The sequence below is a fragment of the Nerophis lumbriciformis genome, linkage group LG31, assembly GCF_033978685.3.
Source record: "Nerophis lumbriciformis linkage group LG31, RoL_Nlum_v2.1, whole genome shotgun sequence".
Lineage (NCBI taxonomy): Eukaryota > Metazoa > Chordata > Actinopteri > Syngnathiformes > Syngnathidae > Nerophis > Nerophis lumbriciformis.
This window is the reverse complement of record NC_084578.2, coordinates 30,025,738-30,042,500: the sequence shown is the minus strand read 5'-3', so window position 1 is coordinate 30,042,500 and position 16,763 is coordinate 30,025,738. Positions and strand designations below refer to the sequence as shown.

The 16,763-nt window shown below is 44.9% G+C and overlaps 1 protein-coding gene across 4 annotated transcripts in view; it reads right to left on the bottom strand.

The window, feature by feature from the left end:
* The window catches only part of pde9aa (phosphodiesterase 9aa), a 144,116-nt gene that overhangs the window by 68,577 nt on the left and 58,776 nt on the right, over positions 1–16,763 (bottom strand). For 3 of the 4 annotated variants that reach the window (XM_061926276.1, XM_061926274.2, XM_061926275.1), the window contains exon 4: positions 14,100–14,143. In XM_061926276.1, coding sequence (XP_061782260.1) covers positions 14,100–14,143 — 44 coding nt within the window. Of the gene's footprint in view, positions 1–14,099; positions 14,144–14,229; positions 14,320–16,763 lie in introns of those variants that run through there. The other variant, XM_061926277.1, reaches the window with a different exon arrangement.

The window sequence follows — 16,763 nt, the reverse complement described above, 5'->3', positions numbered from 1 at the left end:
TCCCTCTCCCCAGCCACTTCGTCCAGCTCTTCCTGTGGGACCCCGAGGCGTTCCCAGGCCAGCCGGGAGACATAGTCTTCCCAACGTGTCCTGGGTCTTCCCCGCGGCCTCCTACTGGTCGGACGTGCCCTAAACACCTCCCTAGGGAGGCGTTCGGGTGGCATCCTAGCCAGATGCCCGAACCACCTCATCTGGCTCCTCTCGAAGTGGAGGAGCAGCGGCTTTACTTTGAGCTCCTCCCGGATGGCAGAGCTTCTCACCCTATCTCTAAGGGAGAGCCCCGCCACCCGGCGGAGGAAACTCATTTCGGCCGCCTGTACCCGTGATCTTGTCCTTTCGGTCATAACCCAAAGCTCATGACCATAGGTGAGGATGGGAACGTAGATCGACCGGTAAATTGAGAGCTTTGCCTTCCGGCTCAGCTCCTTCTTCACCACAACGGATCGATACAGCGTCCGCATTACTGAAGACGCCGCACCGATCCGCCTGTCGATCTCACGATCCACTCTTCCCTCACTCGTGAACAAGACTCCGAGGTACTTGAACTCCTCCACTTGGGGCAAGATCTCCTCCCCAACCCGGAGATGGCACTCCACCCTTTTCCGGGCGAGAACCATGGACTCGGACTTGGAGGTGCTGATTCTCATCCCAGTCGCTTCACACTCAGCTGCGAACCGATCCAGTGAGAGCTGAAGATCCTGGCCAGATGAAGCCATCAGGACCACATCATCTGCAAAAAGCAGAGACCTAATCCTGCAGCCACCAAACCAGATCCCCTCAACGCCTTGACTGCGCCTAGAAATTCTGTCCATAAAAGTTATGAACAGAATCGGTGACAAAGGGCAGCCTTGGCGGAGTCCAACCCTCACTGGAAACGTGTCCGACTTACTACCGGCAATGCGGACCAAGCTCTGGCACTGATCATACAGGGAGCGGACTGCCACAATCAGACAGTCCGAAACCCCGTACTCTCTGAGCACTCCCCACAGGACTTCCCGAGGGACACGGTCGAATGCCTTCTCCAAGTCCACAAAACACATGTAGACTGGTTGGGCAAACTCCCATGCACCCTCAAGGACCCTGCCGAGAGTATAGAGCTGGTCCACAGTTCCACGACCAGGACGAAAACCACACTGTTCCTCCTGAATCCGAGGTTCGACTATCCGGCGTAGCCTCCTCTCCAGTACACCTGAATAGACCTTACCGGGAAGGCTGAGGAGTGTGATCCCACGATAGTTAGAACACACCCTCCGGTTCCCCTTCTTAAAGAGAGGAACCACCACCCCGGTCTGCCAATCCAGTGGTACCGCCCCCGATGTCCACGCGATGCTGCAGAGTCTTGTCAACCAAGACAGCCCCACAGCATCCAGAGCCTTAAGGAACTCCGGGCGGATCTCATCTACCCCTGGGGCCTTGCCACCGAGGAGCTTTTTAACTACCTCAGCAACCTCAGCCCCAGAAATAGGAGAGCCCACCACAGACTCCCCAGGCACTGCTTCCTCATTGGAAGACGTGTTGGTGGGATTGAGGAGGTCTTCGAAGTATTCCCTCCACCGATCCACAACATCCGCAGTCGAGGTCAGCAGAACACCATCCTCGCCATACACGGTGTTGATAGTGCACTGCTTCCCCTTCCTGAGGCGGCGGATGGTGGTCCAGAATTGCTTCGAAGCCGTCCGGAAGTCGTTTTCAATGGCCTCACCGAACTCCTCCCATGTCCGAGTTTTTGCCTCTGCGACCGCTGAAGCCGCACACCGCTTGGCCTGTCGGTACCTGTCCGCTGCCTCGGGAGTCCTACGAGCCAAAAGAACCCGATAGGACTCCTTCTTCAGCTTGACGGCATCCCTCACCGCCGGTGTCCACCAACGGGTTCTAGGATTACCGCCACGACAAGCACCAACTACCTTGCGGCCACAGCTCCAATCAGCCGCCTCGACAATAGAGGCGCGGAACATGGTCCATTCGGACTCAATGTCCAGCACCTCCCTCGTGACATGTTCAAAGTTCTTCCGGAGGTGGGAATTGAAACTCTCTGACGGGAGACTCTGCCAGACGTTCCCAGCAAACCCTCACAATGCGTTTGGGCCTGCCAGGTCTGTCCGGCATCCTCCCCCACCATCGCAGCCAACTCACCACTAGGTGGTGATCGGTAGAAAGCTCCGCCCCTCTCTTCACCCGAGTGTCCAAAACAAGAGGCCGCAAATCCGATGACACAACTACAAAGTCGATCATGGAACTGCGGCCTAGGGTGTCCTGGTGCCAAGTGCACATATGGACACCCTTATGTTTGAACATGGTGTTCGTTATGGACAATTTGTGACGGGCACAAAAGTCCAATAACAAAACACCGCTCGGGTTCAGATCCGGGCAGCCATTCTTCCCAATCACGCCTCTCCAGGTTTCACTGTCGCTGCCAACATGAGCATTGAAGTCCCCCAGTAGAACGAGGGAATCACCCGGGGGAGCACTCTCAAGTTCTCCCTCGAGTGAATCCAAAAAGGGTGGGTACTCTGAGCTGCGGTTTGGCGCGTAAGCGCAAACCACAGTCAGGACCCGTTCCCCCACCCGAAGGGGAAGGGAAGCTACCCTCTCGTCCACCGGGTTGAACTCCAACGTACAGGCTCTGAGCCGGGGGGCAACAAGAATTGCCACCCCAGCCCGTCGCCTCTTACTGCCGGCAACGCCAGAGTGGAAGAGAGTCCAGCCCCTCTCGAGAGAACTGGTTCCAGAGCCCTTGCTGTGCGTCGAAGTGAGTCCGACTATATCTAGCCGGAACTTCTCCACCTCGCGCACTAGCTCAGGCTCCTTCCCCCCCAGCGAGGTGACGTTCCACGTCCCAAGAGCTAGCTTCTGTAGCCGAGGATCGGACCGCCAAGTGCCCTGCTCTCAGCTGCCGCCCAGCTCACATCGCACCTGACCTCTATGACCCCTGCTATGGGTGGTGAGCCCATTGGAGGGGGGGACCCACGTTGCCTCTTCGGGCTGTGCCCGGCCAGGCCCCATGGGGACAGGCCCGGCCACCAGGCGCTCGCCATCGTGCCCCACCTCCGGGCCTGGCTCCAGAGGGGGGCCCCGGTGACCCGCGTCCGGGCAAGGGAAATCTGGGTTCCTTGTTTGTTTTCTTCATAAAGGTCTTCGAGCTGCTCTTTGTCTGATCCCTCACCTAGGACCAGTTTGTCTTGGGAGACCCTACCAGGGGGCATAAAGCCCCCGGACAACATAGCTCCTAGGATCATTGGGACACGCAAACTCCTCTACCGTAAATATAGACATGTATATATATATATATGTATATATATATATATATATATATATATATATATATATATATATATATATATATATATATATATACACACACACACACACACACACACACACACACACACACACACACACAGTATATATACATATACAGTGGGGCAAAAAAGTATTTAGTCAGCCACCAATTGTGCAAGTTCTCCCACTTAAAATGATGACAGAGGTCTGTAATTTTCATCATAGGTACACTTCAACTGTGAGAGACAGAATGTGAAAAAAAATCCAGGAATTCACATTGTAGGATTTTTTAATAATTTATTTGTAAATTATGGTGGAAAATAAGTATTTGGTCAATAACAAAAATTCAACTCAATACTTTGTAATATAACCTTTGTTGGCAATAACAGAGGTCAAACGATTACTAGAGGTCTTTACCAGGTTTGCACACACAGTAGCTGGTATTTTGGCCCATTCCTCCATGCAGATCTTCTCGAGAGCAGTGATGTTTTGGGGCTGTCGCCGAGCAACACGGACTTTCAACTCCCTCCACAGATTTTCTATGGGATTGAGGTCTGGAGACTGGCTAGGCCATTCCAGGACTTTCAAATGCTTCTTACGGAGCCACTCCTTCGTTGCCCGGGCGATGTGTTTGGGATCATTGTCATGCTGGAAGCTTTCATCTTCAAAGCGCTCACTGATGGAAGGAGGTTTTGGCTCAAAATCTCACGATACATGGCCCCATTCATTCTTTCCTTAACACGGATCAGTCGGCCTGTCCCCTTAGCAGAAAAACAGCCGCAAAGCATGATGTTTCCACCCCCATGCTTCACAGTAGGTATGGTGTTCTTGGGATGCAACTCAGTATTCTTCTTCCTCCAAACACGACGGATTGAGTTTATACCAAAAAGTTCTATTTTGGTTTCATCTGACCACATGACATTCTCCCAATCCTCTGCTGTATCATCCATGTGCTCTCTGGCAAACTTCAGACGGGCCTGGACATGCACTGGCTTAAGCAGGGGGACACGTCTGGCACTGCAGGATTTGATTCCCTGTCGGCGTAGTGTGTTACTGATGGTAACCTTTGTTACTTTGGTCCCAGCTCTCTGCAGGTCATTCACCAGGTCCCCCCGTGTGGTTCTGGGATTTTTACTCACCGTTCTCATGATCATTTTGACCCCACGGGATGAGATCTTGCGTGGAGCCCCAGATCGAGGGAGATTATCAGTGGTCTTGTATGTCTTCCATTTTCTGATAATTGCTCCCACAGTTGATTTTTTCACACCAAGCTGCTTGCCTATTGTAGATTCACTCTTCACAGTCTGGTGCAGGTCTACAATTCTTTTCCTGGTGTCCTTCGACAGCTCTTTGGTCTTGGCCATAGTGGAGTTTGGAGTCTGACTGTTTGAGGCTGTGGACAGGTGTCTTTTATACAGATAACCAGTTCAAACAGGTGCCATTAATACAGGTAACGAGTGGAGGACAGAAGAGCTTCTTAAAGAAGAAGTTACAGGTCTGTGAGAGCCAGAGATCTTCCTTGTTTGAAGTGACCAAATACTTATTTTCCACCATAATTTACAAATAAATTCTTTAAAAATCCTACAATGTGAATTCCTGGATTTTTTTTTCACATTCTGTCTCTCACAGTTGAAGTGTACCTATGATGAAAATTACAGACCTCTGTCATCATTTTAAGTGGGAGAACTTGCACAATCGGTGGCTGACTAAATACTTTTTTGCCCCACTGTATATATATATATATACATATACAAACCCCGTTTCCATATGAGTTGGGAAATTGTGTTAGATGTAAATATAAACGGAATACAATTTCAACCCATATTCAGTTGAATATGCTACAAAGACAACATATTTGATGTTCAAACTGATAAACATTTTATTTTTTTGCAAATAATCATTAACTTTAGAATTTGATGCCAGCAACACGTGACAAAGAAGTCGGGAAAGGTGGCAATAAATACTGATAAAGTTGAGGAATGCTCATCAAACACTTATTTGGAACATCCCACAGGTGTGCAGGCTAATTGGGAACAGGTGGGTGCCATGATTGGGTATAAAAACAGTTTCCCAAAAAATGCTCAGTCTTTCACCAGAAAGGATGGGGCAAGGTACACCCCTTTGTCCACAACTGCGTGAACAAATAGTCAAACATTTTAAGAACAACGTTTCTCAAAGTGCAATTGCAAGAAATTTAGGGATTTCAACATCTACGGTCCATATCATCATCAAAAGGTTCAGAGAATCTGGAGAAATCACTCCACGTAAGCGGCATGGCCGGAAACCAACATTGAATGACCGTGACCTTCGATCCCTCAGACGGCACTGTATCAAAAACGACATCAATCTCTAAAGGATATCACCACATGGGCTCAGGAACACTTCAGAAAACCACTGTCACTAAATACAGTTCATCGTTTCATCTGTAAGTCAAGTTAAAGCTCTACTATGCAAAGCGAAAGCCATTTATCAACAACATCCAGAAACGCCGCCGGCTTCTCTGGGCCCGAGATCATCTAAGATGGACTCATGCAAAGTGGAAAAGTGTTCTGTGGTCTCATGAGTCCACATTTCAAATTGTTTTTGGAAATAATCGACATCGTGTCATCCGAACCAAAGGGGAAGCGAACCATCCAGACTGTTATCGACGCAAAGTTCAAAAGCCAGCATCTGTGATGGTATGGGGGTGCATTAGTGCCCAGGGCATGGGTAACTTACACATCTGTGAAGGCACCATTAATGCTGAAAGGTACATACAGGTTTTGGAACAACATATGCTGCCATCTAAGCGCCGTCTTTTTCATGGACGTCCCTGCTTATTTCAGCAAGACAATGCCAAGCAACATTCAGCACGTGTTACAACAGCATGGCTTCGTAAAAAAAAGAGTGCGGGTTCTTTTCTGGGCCGCCTGCAGTCCAGACCTGTCTCCCATTGAAAATGTGTGGCGCATTATGAAGCGTAATATACGACAGCGGAGACCCCCGACTGTTGAACGACTGAAGCTCTACATAAAACAAGAATGGGAAAGAATTCCACTTTCAAAGCTTCAACAATTAGTTTCCTCAGTTCCCAATCGTTTATTGAGTGTTGTTAAAAGAAAAGGTGATGTAACACAGTGGTGAACATGCCCTTTCCCAACTACTTTGGCATGTGTTGCAGCCATGAAATTCTAAGTCAATTATTTTTTGCAAAAAAATAATGTTTATGAGTTTGAACATCAAATATCTTGTCTTTGTAGTGCATTCAATTGAATATGGGTTGAAAAGGATTTGCAAATCATTGTATTCCGTTTATATTTACATGTGGCGGTATAGCTCGGTTGGTAGAGCGGCCGTGCCAGCAACTTGAGGGTTGCAGGTTCGATCCCCGCATCCGCCATCCTAGTTACTGCCGTTGTGTCCTTGGGCAAGACACTTTACCCACCTGCTCCCAGTGCCACCCACACTGGTTTAAATGTAACTTAGATATTGTGTTTCACTATGTAAAGCGCTTTGAGTCACTAGAGAAAAGCGCTATATGAATATAATTCACTTCACTTCACTCCACATCTAACACAATTTCCCAACTCATATGAAAACGGGGTTTGTATATATATATACACACTATATATATATATATATATATATATATATATATATATATACCGTATTTTCCGCACTATTAGCCGCACCTAAAAACCACAAATTTACTCAAAAGCTGACAGTGCGGCTTATAACCCGGTGCGCTTTATATATGGATTAATATTAAGATTCATTTTCATAAAGTTTAGGTCTCGCAACTACGGTAAACAGCCGCCATCTTTTTTCCCCGTAGAAGAGGAAGTGCTTCTTCTTCTACGCCAAGGTAAGCACCCGCCCCCATAGAAGAAGAAGCGCGCGGGTATTACGTTTCATTTCCTTTGTGTGTTTACATCTGTAAAGACCACAAAATGGCTCCTACTAAGCGACACACTGTGGTTCTAGCTTGCCATGCTAATGGCCAGAAACTTCCACCCATGGTGATATTCAAAAGGAAGACCTTGCCAAAAGAGAACTTTCCAGCCGGCGTCATCATAAAAGCTAACTCGAAGGGATGGATGGATGAAGAAAAGATGAGCGAGTGGTTAAGGGAAGTTTACGCGAAGAGGCCGGGTGGCTTTTTTCACGCAGCTCCGTCCATGTTGATATACGACTCCATGCGCGCCCACATCACAGATGGTGTCAAAAAACAAGTGAAGCACACAAATACAACACTCGCCGTCATTCCGGGTGGATTAACCAAAGAACTCCAACCGCTCGATATTGGTGTCAACAAGGCATTTAAAGCATGACTGCGAACGGCGTGGGAACAATGGATGACCGAAGGCGAACACACATTCACTAAGACAGGGAGACAGCGCCGGACGACATACGCCAACATCTGCCAGTGGATCGTAAATGCCTGGGCGGATATTTCGGTCTCAACTGTGGTCCGAGCTTTCCGGAAGGCAGGATTCACGGAACTGCTGGAAAAACAACAGCGACACTGACTCTGATGACTTCGACGAGACGGAGCCGGCCATTTTGGATCCCGTAATTCGCCCAACTTTTTAATTCGGACACCGTAGGAGAAGAATTCGAGGGATTTATGAATGAAGAATAACTTCAGAAAGTGAGTGTTATGTTTATTTTGTGTGTTGTGACATTAACGTTCGAGCAACATTAAGTTATTGCTATTGCTCTGCACTATTTTGAATTTTACTATGTTTGTGATTGCACATTTGCACATTACCGTACATTTTGGGAGTGAACAGAGTTGTTAGAACGCTGGTTTTTAATATATTATTAAAGTTTAACTGACCTATCTGACTGTTTTTTTGACATTCCCTGTAGCGCAGTTAGATGCGGCTTACAACACGGGGCGGCTTATAGGTGGACAAAGTTTTGAAATATGCCGTTCATTGAAGGCGCGGCTTATAACACGGGGCGGCTTATGGTGCGGAAAATACGGTATATATATATATATATATATATATACACACACACACATACACACACACACACATATATATATATACACACACGTCTATATTTACATATATACACATTCATATATATATATATATATATATATATATATACACATATATACACACATATATATACACACATATATTCATATACACATATATACACATATATTCATATATATATATATATATATATATATTCATATTTACACTGCTCAAAAAAATTAAAGGAACACTTTGAAAACACATCAGATTTCAATGGTGAAAAAAAGATTGTCGGATATCTATACTGATATGGACAGTTTAATGTCTCAGGAACAAAAGGATGCCACATCTTTTGATGGAAATACAAGTTTTCAGCCTACAGGGGCTCAGTATATAGACACCCCAAAAATCAAAGTGAAAAAATGATGTGGCAGGCTCGTCCATTTTCCCTAAATTCAATTTCTGCAACTCAAAATTATTTTCAATATCTTGTGTGGCCCCCACATACTTGTATGCATGCTTGACAACGTTGCGGCATGCTCCTAATGAGACGACGGATGGTGTCTTGTGGGATGTCCTTCCAGATCTGTCTAAGGGCATCAGTGAGCTCCTGTAAAGTCTGAGGAGCAACCTGGCGGTGTCTGATGGACCGAAACATTATGTCCCAAAGGCGTTCTATCGGGTTTAGATCAGGTGATCGTGAGGGCCATTCAATTGTGTCAATTCCTTCATCCTCCAGATACTGTCTGCATACTCTTGCCACATGAGGCCGGGCATTGTCGTGGACCAGGAGGAACCCAGGACCTACTGCACCAGCGTAGGGTCTGACCATGGGTGCAAGGATTTCATCTCGATACCTAATGGCAGTCAGACTGCCGTTCTCTAGCCTGTAGAGGTCTGTTGGTCCCTCCATGGAAATGCCTCCCCAGACCATCACTGACCCACCACCGAACGGGTCATGCTGAATGATGTTGCAGACAGCATAGCGCTCTCCTTGGCTTCTCCAGACCCTTTCATATGGCGTCACATTAGTGCCAAAAATCCGAGCGCATAAAAACTGTTATCGCGCGCTGATTATCCACTTCGTGCGCGCGCGCGACACCCTTTTGCGCGTGCGTGGTGCCTTTTTGCGCGCGCGCGGTGCCTTTCTGTGCGCGCGCCGTGCCTTTCTGAGCGCGCGCCGTGCCTTTCTGCGCGCGCGCGCCGTCTCGGTCTGTGCGCTGTCATGTTTCGTTTTGGCACTTTGGGGGCGGGTATGCCTAGACGGCCCCTTCTTTCTGATTGGTCAGGCAAAAAATGCTCAGAGCCAATCAGAAGTATAGCAGGGCGGGTCATCGTCAATATGTATCAAGATTTACGGAGGAAGAAGTGGATAAAAACATGTCGTGCGCTGATGAAGGCTATTTCATACCACATAAACACAATACAGGGTAATGCAAAATGTGACCCAAATAAATAATAAGACAACAAACACCATAATCACATCTTTCAGCCAGAACCGGTCCACCAGCAATAACATCCAACCATAACATTATTTTATATTTTCACTTCTTCTTGAACATTTCTTTTCTAATTTATGGAATTTCTTTTGATTCAGCCATAAAATTAATGAAATAATCTTTGAATTTTGTTTTTAAAATGTTGAAAATAGCCTTTTAATAATGTATTCTGAAACAGTTTAAAATAATCAGAGAACTGACTAACACTGACCCTACACAACTATGTTGCACAATTAAGTCTTTTTTTTTTTTTAAAGCGAAAGAGGTAATTTCAACAGGTACAGCATCCTATGTCATATCTACATGTAATAAGATTTGAAACAAGGCAAACCGTTTGTAAATTGGTCGAAAATCGAGCAAGTTATGGTAATTTAATTAGTACATGTACCATTGACATCAATGTAATGATTGAGGCTAGCTGTCCGAGGTAAGATGGCTACAACGTTGCTACGCTGGAGAATCATTGGTCATATGAAAAATGCTGAGAGACAATCAGAAAGGAGGGGCCGTCTAAGCATACCCGCCCCCAAAGTGCCAAAAAGAAACATGACAGCGCGAGGAGAGATGCCAGGAGTACACAGAGAGCGCATAGACCGAGACGGCGCGCGCGCAGAAAGGCACCGCGCACGCGCAAAAAGGCACCACGCGCGCGCAAAAGGGTGTCGCACGCGCGCAAAAGGGTGTCGTGCGCGCGCACGAAGTGGAGAATCAGCGCGCGATAATAGTTTTTATGCGCTCGGATTTTTGGCACTAATGTGACGCCATACTTTCACGTCTATCACAGGTGCTCAGGGTAAACCTTCTCTCATCTGTGAAAAGCACAGGGCGCCAGTGGCGGACTTGCCAATTCTGCTGTTCTATGGCAAATGCCAATCGAGCTCCACAGTTCTGAGCAGTGAGCACAGGGCACACTACAGGACGTCGTGCCCTGAGGCCACCCTCGTGAAGTCTGTTTCAGACTGTTTGGGCAGAGACATTCACACCAGTAGCCTGCTGGAGGTCATTCTGTAGGGCTCGGGCAGTGCTCAACTTGTTCCTCCTTGCACAAAGCAGCAGATATCGGTCCTGCTGATGGGATGAGGACCGTCTACGGCCCTGTCCAGCTCTCCTAGAGTAACTGCCTGTCTCCTGGAATCTCCTCCATGCTCTGGAGATTGTACTGGGAGACACATCAAATCTTCTTGCAACAGCACGCATGGAGGTGCCATCCTGGAGGAGTAGGACAATCTGCGCAACTCTAGGAGGGTTAAGAAATCGCCTCATGCTCCCAGTCGTGATAATGACTCTAGCTAAAGCAAACACTTGTGGAAAAACAGTTAAAAAAGATCAAGAGGGAGGAACTTGAAATGGCCTCCACTTTGAAAACCAGTCCTGTTTTGGGGGCCATCTCGTTGTTGGCCCTCGAGTGCACCTGTTGTTAATTCCATAAACACCAATGCAGCTGAAACTGATTAACAACCCCCCTCTGTACCTGACCAAAACCTTATCAGAAAAGTGCAATTGAATTGAATTCATGCCATACTCTGTTAAAAAACTGTTCCTTTAATTTTTTGGAGCAGTGTGTATATATATATATATATATATATATATATATATATATATATATATATATATATATATATATATATATATATATATATATATACATACATACATACATACATACATACATACATACATACATACATATATACTCATATATATACACATACATATATATATATACACATATATATGTATATATTCATTCAAAGATCTAAAACTTTTACTATATACACAAAAGACCTATTCCTCTCAATACTGTTCCTTACGCTTCCCACAATAAAAGTCCATTCCAAAATGTGCAGTTTTATCACACATCACAATGCCACAGATGTCGCAAGTTTTAAGGGAGCTTGTAGTTGGCCAGCTGACTGCAAGTTAAAGTTAAAGTTAAAGTCCCAGCGATCATCACACACACACTGGGTGTGGTGAAATGTGTCCTCTGCATTTGACCCATCCCCATGTTCACCCCCTGGGAGGTGAGGGGAGCAGTGAGCAGCAGCGTTGGCCTTGCTCAAGAATCATTTGGTGATTTAACCCCCAGTTCCAACCCTTGATGCTGAGTGCCAAGCAGGGAGGCAATGGGTCCCATTTTTATAGTCTTTGGTATGACTCAGCCGGGGTTTGAACTCACGACCTTCCAGTCTCAGGGCGTAATGTCCACCAGAACTATAGCCCGTGAATTGAATGTTCATTTCTCTACCATAAGCCGTCTCCAAAGGCATTTTTTAAGAATTTGGCAGTACATTCAACCGGCCTCATAACTGCAGACAAGGTGTAACCACACCAGCCCAGGTGCACCTCCATGATCGTCTGTGAACAGCCACCCGGGCAGCTGCTGCAACACTTGGTTTGCAAAACCAAAAAATGTCTGCACAAACTGAGAGAAACCCCTACCACAGAACTTTCCTACAGAAGGTCTTATCTTTGTCCATGTGATGTCAGATGAAACAAAAATTGAGCTGTTTGGCCACAATACCAAAAATATGTTTGGAGGAGAAAAGGTGAGGCCTTTAATCCCAGGAGCACCATCCCTACCGTCAAGCATGGTGGTGGTAGTATTATGCTCTGGGCCTGTTTTGGTGCCAATGGAACTGGTGCTTTACAGAGAGTAAATGAGACAATGAAAAAGGAGGATTACCGACAACCTAAAATCATCAGCCCGGAGGTTGGGTCTTGGGCGCAGTTGGGTGTTCCAACAGGACAATGACACCCGACACATGTCAAAAGTGGTAAAGGAATGGCTAACTCAGGCTAGAATTAAGGTTTTAGAATGGCCTTCCCAAAGTCCTGACTTAAATGTGTGGACAATGCTGAAGAAACAAGTCCATGTGAGAACACCAACAAATTTAGCTGAACTGCTCCAATTTTGTCAAGAGGAGTGGTCAAAAATTCAACCAGAAGCTTGTGGATGGCTACCAAAAGTGCCTTATTGCAGTGAAACTTGCTAAAGGACATGTAACCAAATATTAACATTGCTGTATGTATACGTTTAACCCATCAGATTTGGTCACATTTTCAGTAGACCCATAATAAATTCATAAAAAAACCAAACTTCATGACTGTTTTTTGTGACCAACAAGTACGTGCTCTAATCACTCTATCACAAAAAAATAAGAGTTGTAGAAATTATTGGAAACTCAAGACAGCCATGACATTATGTCCTTCACAAGTGTATGTAAACTGTTGACCTCGACTGTATATACATACAGTATATACATATATTTATTCATACATATATTCATATACACGTATATTCATATACCGTATTTTTTTCGACTATAAGGCGCACTTAAAATCCTTTCATTTTCTCAAAACTCGACAGTGCGCCTTATAACCTAATGCGCCTAATGTATGGAATCAAAACTGGTTGTGCTTACCGACCTCAAAGCTATTTTATTTGGTACGTGGTGAAATTATAAGTGTGACCACTAGAGGGCAGTCACACATAAGAGCTACGTCTAGACTGCAAAATGACTCATGTAAACAACACCAACATTTTATATGTTCCATTAAAACTATAGAACATTACACACGGCGCCCAAAAATCTATCGAAATGTTTTAGTACGACTTTGGTAAGCTATGAAGCCGCACCACTTGATGGATTGTACTGTGCTTCAACGTACGAGTATTATTATGGTGTGTATATAAGGTAAGACATTTCTTCCACTCCCGTCCTTGCACGCTACACCGGTACAACAAAGATGACGGAGAAAAGACGCTGCCGAAGGTGAGCCACGTAAATAAGACTGTCCACAAAACGGCGCATCCCGAAGCGACTGTCAGAAAGCGGCTTGACGATGATCTGTAAGACATCATCTATGCAACATTTTGACCAAATAACCACCATTGCATGTTATATAGACCACAAGGAAGTGTTTTCAATTTAGAAAAATAAATAAATAATATGACCCCTTTAATGCTCCCTATAATCCGGAGCGCCTTTTCTATGAAAATAGGCCTGACTAGACCCGCTCATCGGCAGTGCGCCTTATAATCCGGTGCACTTTAAGGTCTGGAAAATACGGTATAAAAATATATATACTCAGGCTTTACTGTTAATATCTGCTTACTTTCTGTTTTAACATATTCCATCTACACTTCTGTTAAAATGTAATAAACACCTGGCACTATCCTGGCAATCATAATTCCAATGCGGCTCTCAACAAAAGTGAGTTTGAGACCTCTGCGTTATTTGGACATATCATCTGCTCACTCAGATATAAATATGATCTACAGTTTATTTTCCACTATTTGACGATGAACAACATATTAATAATGTGAATGCTGGGAACCAAAACTTACCAGCAAGCTGTCCTCCTGTCATAGGCACTACTCGGTATGGTGACCTATAACACAAACAGAATAGTGTTGAGAACGGTAAACTTATGTAAACTCATTTGGAAAGACAGACACACAAAAACATAAACAGTACCCATAGGGAAAAGCAGCAGAGGATATCAAATCCAATTGTCATGGTCTGGTCTTTGTTCTGGTTCCTGCTGTGTTTGTCTTCCGTGTGCCCATGTCCACCTGGTTCGATCATCAGTACACCTGTCTTGCCCTGATACTTACATCTCCCCAATCAGCCCTCTCCTTCCGCCTTGTTGTACAAACCCCGTTTCCATATGAGTTGGGAAATTGTGTTAGATGTAAATATAAACAGAATACAATGATTTGCAAATCCTTTTCAACCCATATTCAATTGAATGCACTACAAAGACAAGATATTTGATGTTCAAACTCATAAACTTTATTTTTTTTTTGCAAATAATAATTAACTTAGAATTTCATGGCTGCAACACGTGCCAAAGTAGTTGGGAAAGGGCATGTTCACCACTGTGTTACATCACCTTTTCTTTTAAGAACGCTCAATAAACGATTGGGAGCTGAGGAAACTAATTGTTGAAGCTTTGAAAGTGAAATTCTTTCCCATTCTTGTTTTATGTAGAGCTTCAGTCGTTCAACAGTCCGGGGTCTCCGCTGTCGTATTTTACGCTTCATAATGCGCCACACATTTTCAATGGGAGACAGGTCTGGACTGCAGGCGAGCCAGAAAAGTATCCGCACTCTTTTTTTACGAAGCCACGCTGTTGTAACACGTGCTGAATGTGGCTTGGCATTGTCTTGCTGAAATAAGCAGGGCCATCCATGAAAAAGACAGCGCTTAGATGGCAGCATATGTTGTTCCAAAACCTGTATGTACCTTTCAGCATTAATGGTGCTTTCACAGATGTGTAAGTTACCCATGTCTTGGGCACTAATGCACCCCCATACCATCACAGATGCTGGCTTTTGAACTTTGCGTCGATAACAGTCTGGATGGTTCGCTTCCCCTTTGGTCCGGATGACACGATGTCGAATATTTCCAGAAACAATTTGAAATGTGGACTCTTCAGACCACAGAACACTTTTCCACTTTGCATGAGTCCATCTTAGATGATCTCGGGCTCAGAGAAGCCGGCGGCATTTCTGGATGTTGTTGATAAATGGCTTTCGCTTTGCATAGTAGAGCTTTAACTTGCACTTACAGTTGTAGCGACAAACTGTATTTAGTGACAGTGGTTTTCTGAAGTGTTCCTGAGCCCATGTGGTGATATCCTTTAGAGATTGATGTTGGTTTTTGATACAGTGCCGTCTGAGGGATCGAAGGTCACGGTCATTCAATGTTGGTTTCCGGCCATGCCGCTTACGTGGAGTGATTTCTCCAGATTCTCTGATCTTTTTGATGATGATATGGATCGTAGATGTTGAAATCCCTAAATTTCTTCCAATTGCACTTTGGGAAACGTTGTTCTTAAACTGTTTGACAATTTGCTCACGCAGTTGTGGACAAAGGGGTGTACCTCGCCCCATCTTTTCTGGTGAAAGACTGAGCATTTTTTGGGAAACTGTTTTTATACCCAATCACGACACCCATCTGTTCCCAATTAGCCTGCACACCTGTGGGATGTTCCAAATAAGTGTTTGATGAGCATTCCTCAACTTTATCAGTATTTATTGCCACCTTTCCCAACTTCTTTGTCACGTGTTGCTGGCATCAAATTCTAAAGTTAATGATTATTTGCAAAAAAAAAAAAGTTTATCAGTTTGAACATCAAATATGTTGTCTTTGTAGCATATTCAACTGAATATGGGTTGAAAATGATTTGCAAATCATTGTATTTCGTTTATAGTTACATCTAACACAATTTCCCAACTCATATGGAAACGGGGTTTGTACCTTGTAGTCTAATCGGTTTCTCTGTACTTAGTTGCCTGTATTCTGTTAAGTCTTTGCCTTGTTCATCATTTGTGTATTGTGGAGAGTTTGAAGGTTTATTTGTGTCTATTGGACTATTGCAGACTTTCCTTTTTAATTTAGCATTTTCGCTGCTGTGTTTTCCCAGTGTTACAGTGTTTATGGTTTATTAAATCATGTTGTTGATCTGCATACTCCTTGCATCCCTGCATTTAAATCCACCTGCCATGCAACCACACCCAAACTGTGACACCAGTGTTGCAGACTGTAAGGTTCTATCAATCAATCAAAGTTTATTAATACAGCCCTTAATCACAAGTGCCTTAAAGGGCCACACAAACCACAATGACATCCCCTAATCTGAACCCACATCCAGGAAAGGAAAAACTCAAAAAGGCTCAAAATGGGAAAAAGAAGAAACATTGCGAAGGGGCCGCATATGTGGGGACCTCCCTCATTGGTGACCGGCTGCAATGGATTCCAAGTTGGTAACTTTATATTGCCCTTTTCTGCTATTGACATACTCAATTGTGCTGGTCAGCAACAATTCAGGAACCATCAAGCATCATCCCTGCCACAAACTGGTAACTGCTGAAACACTGCTATAGGTAGAAAATGGATGGAAGAAGCCCTAGTTCCAAAATCGACACCATCAAGCTAAAATTTGTAGCTTCCCCCATGAACAAACCAAAGCCTCCGAGACAAATGTTTTCTGGTCAGATAAGTAG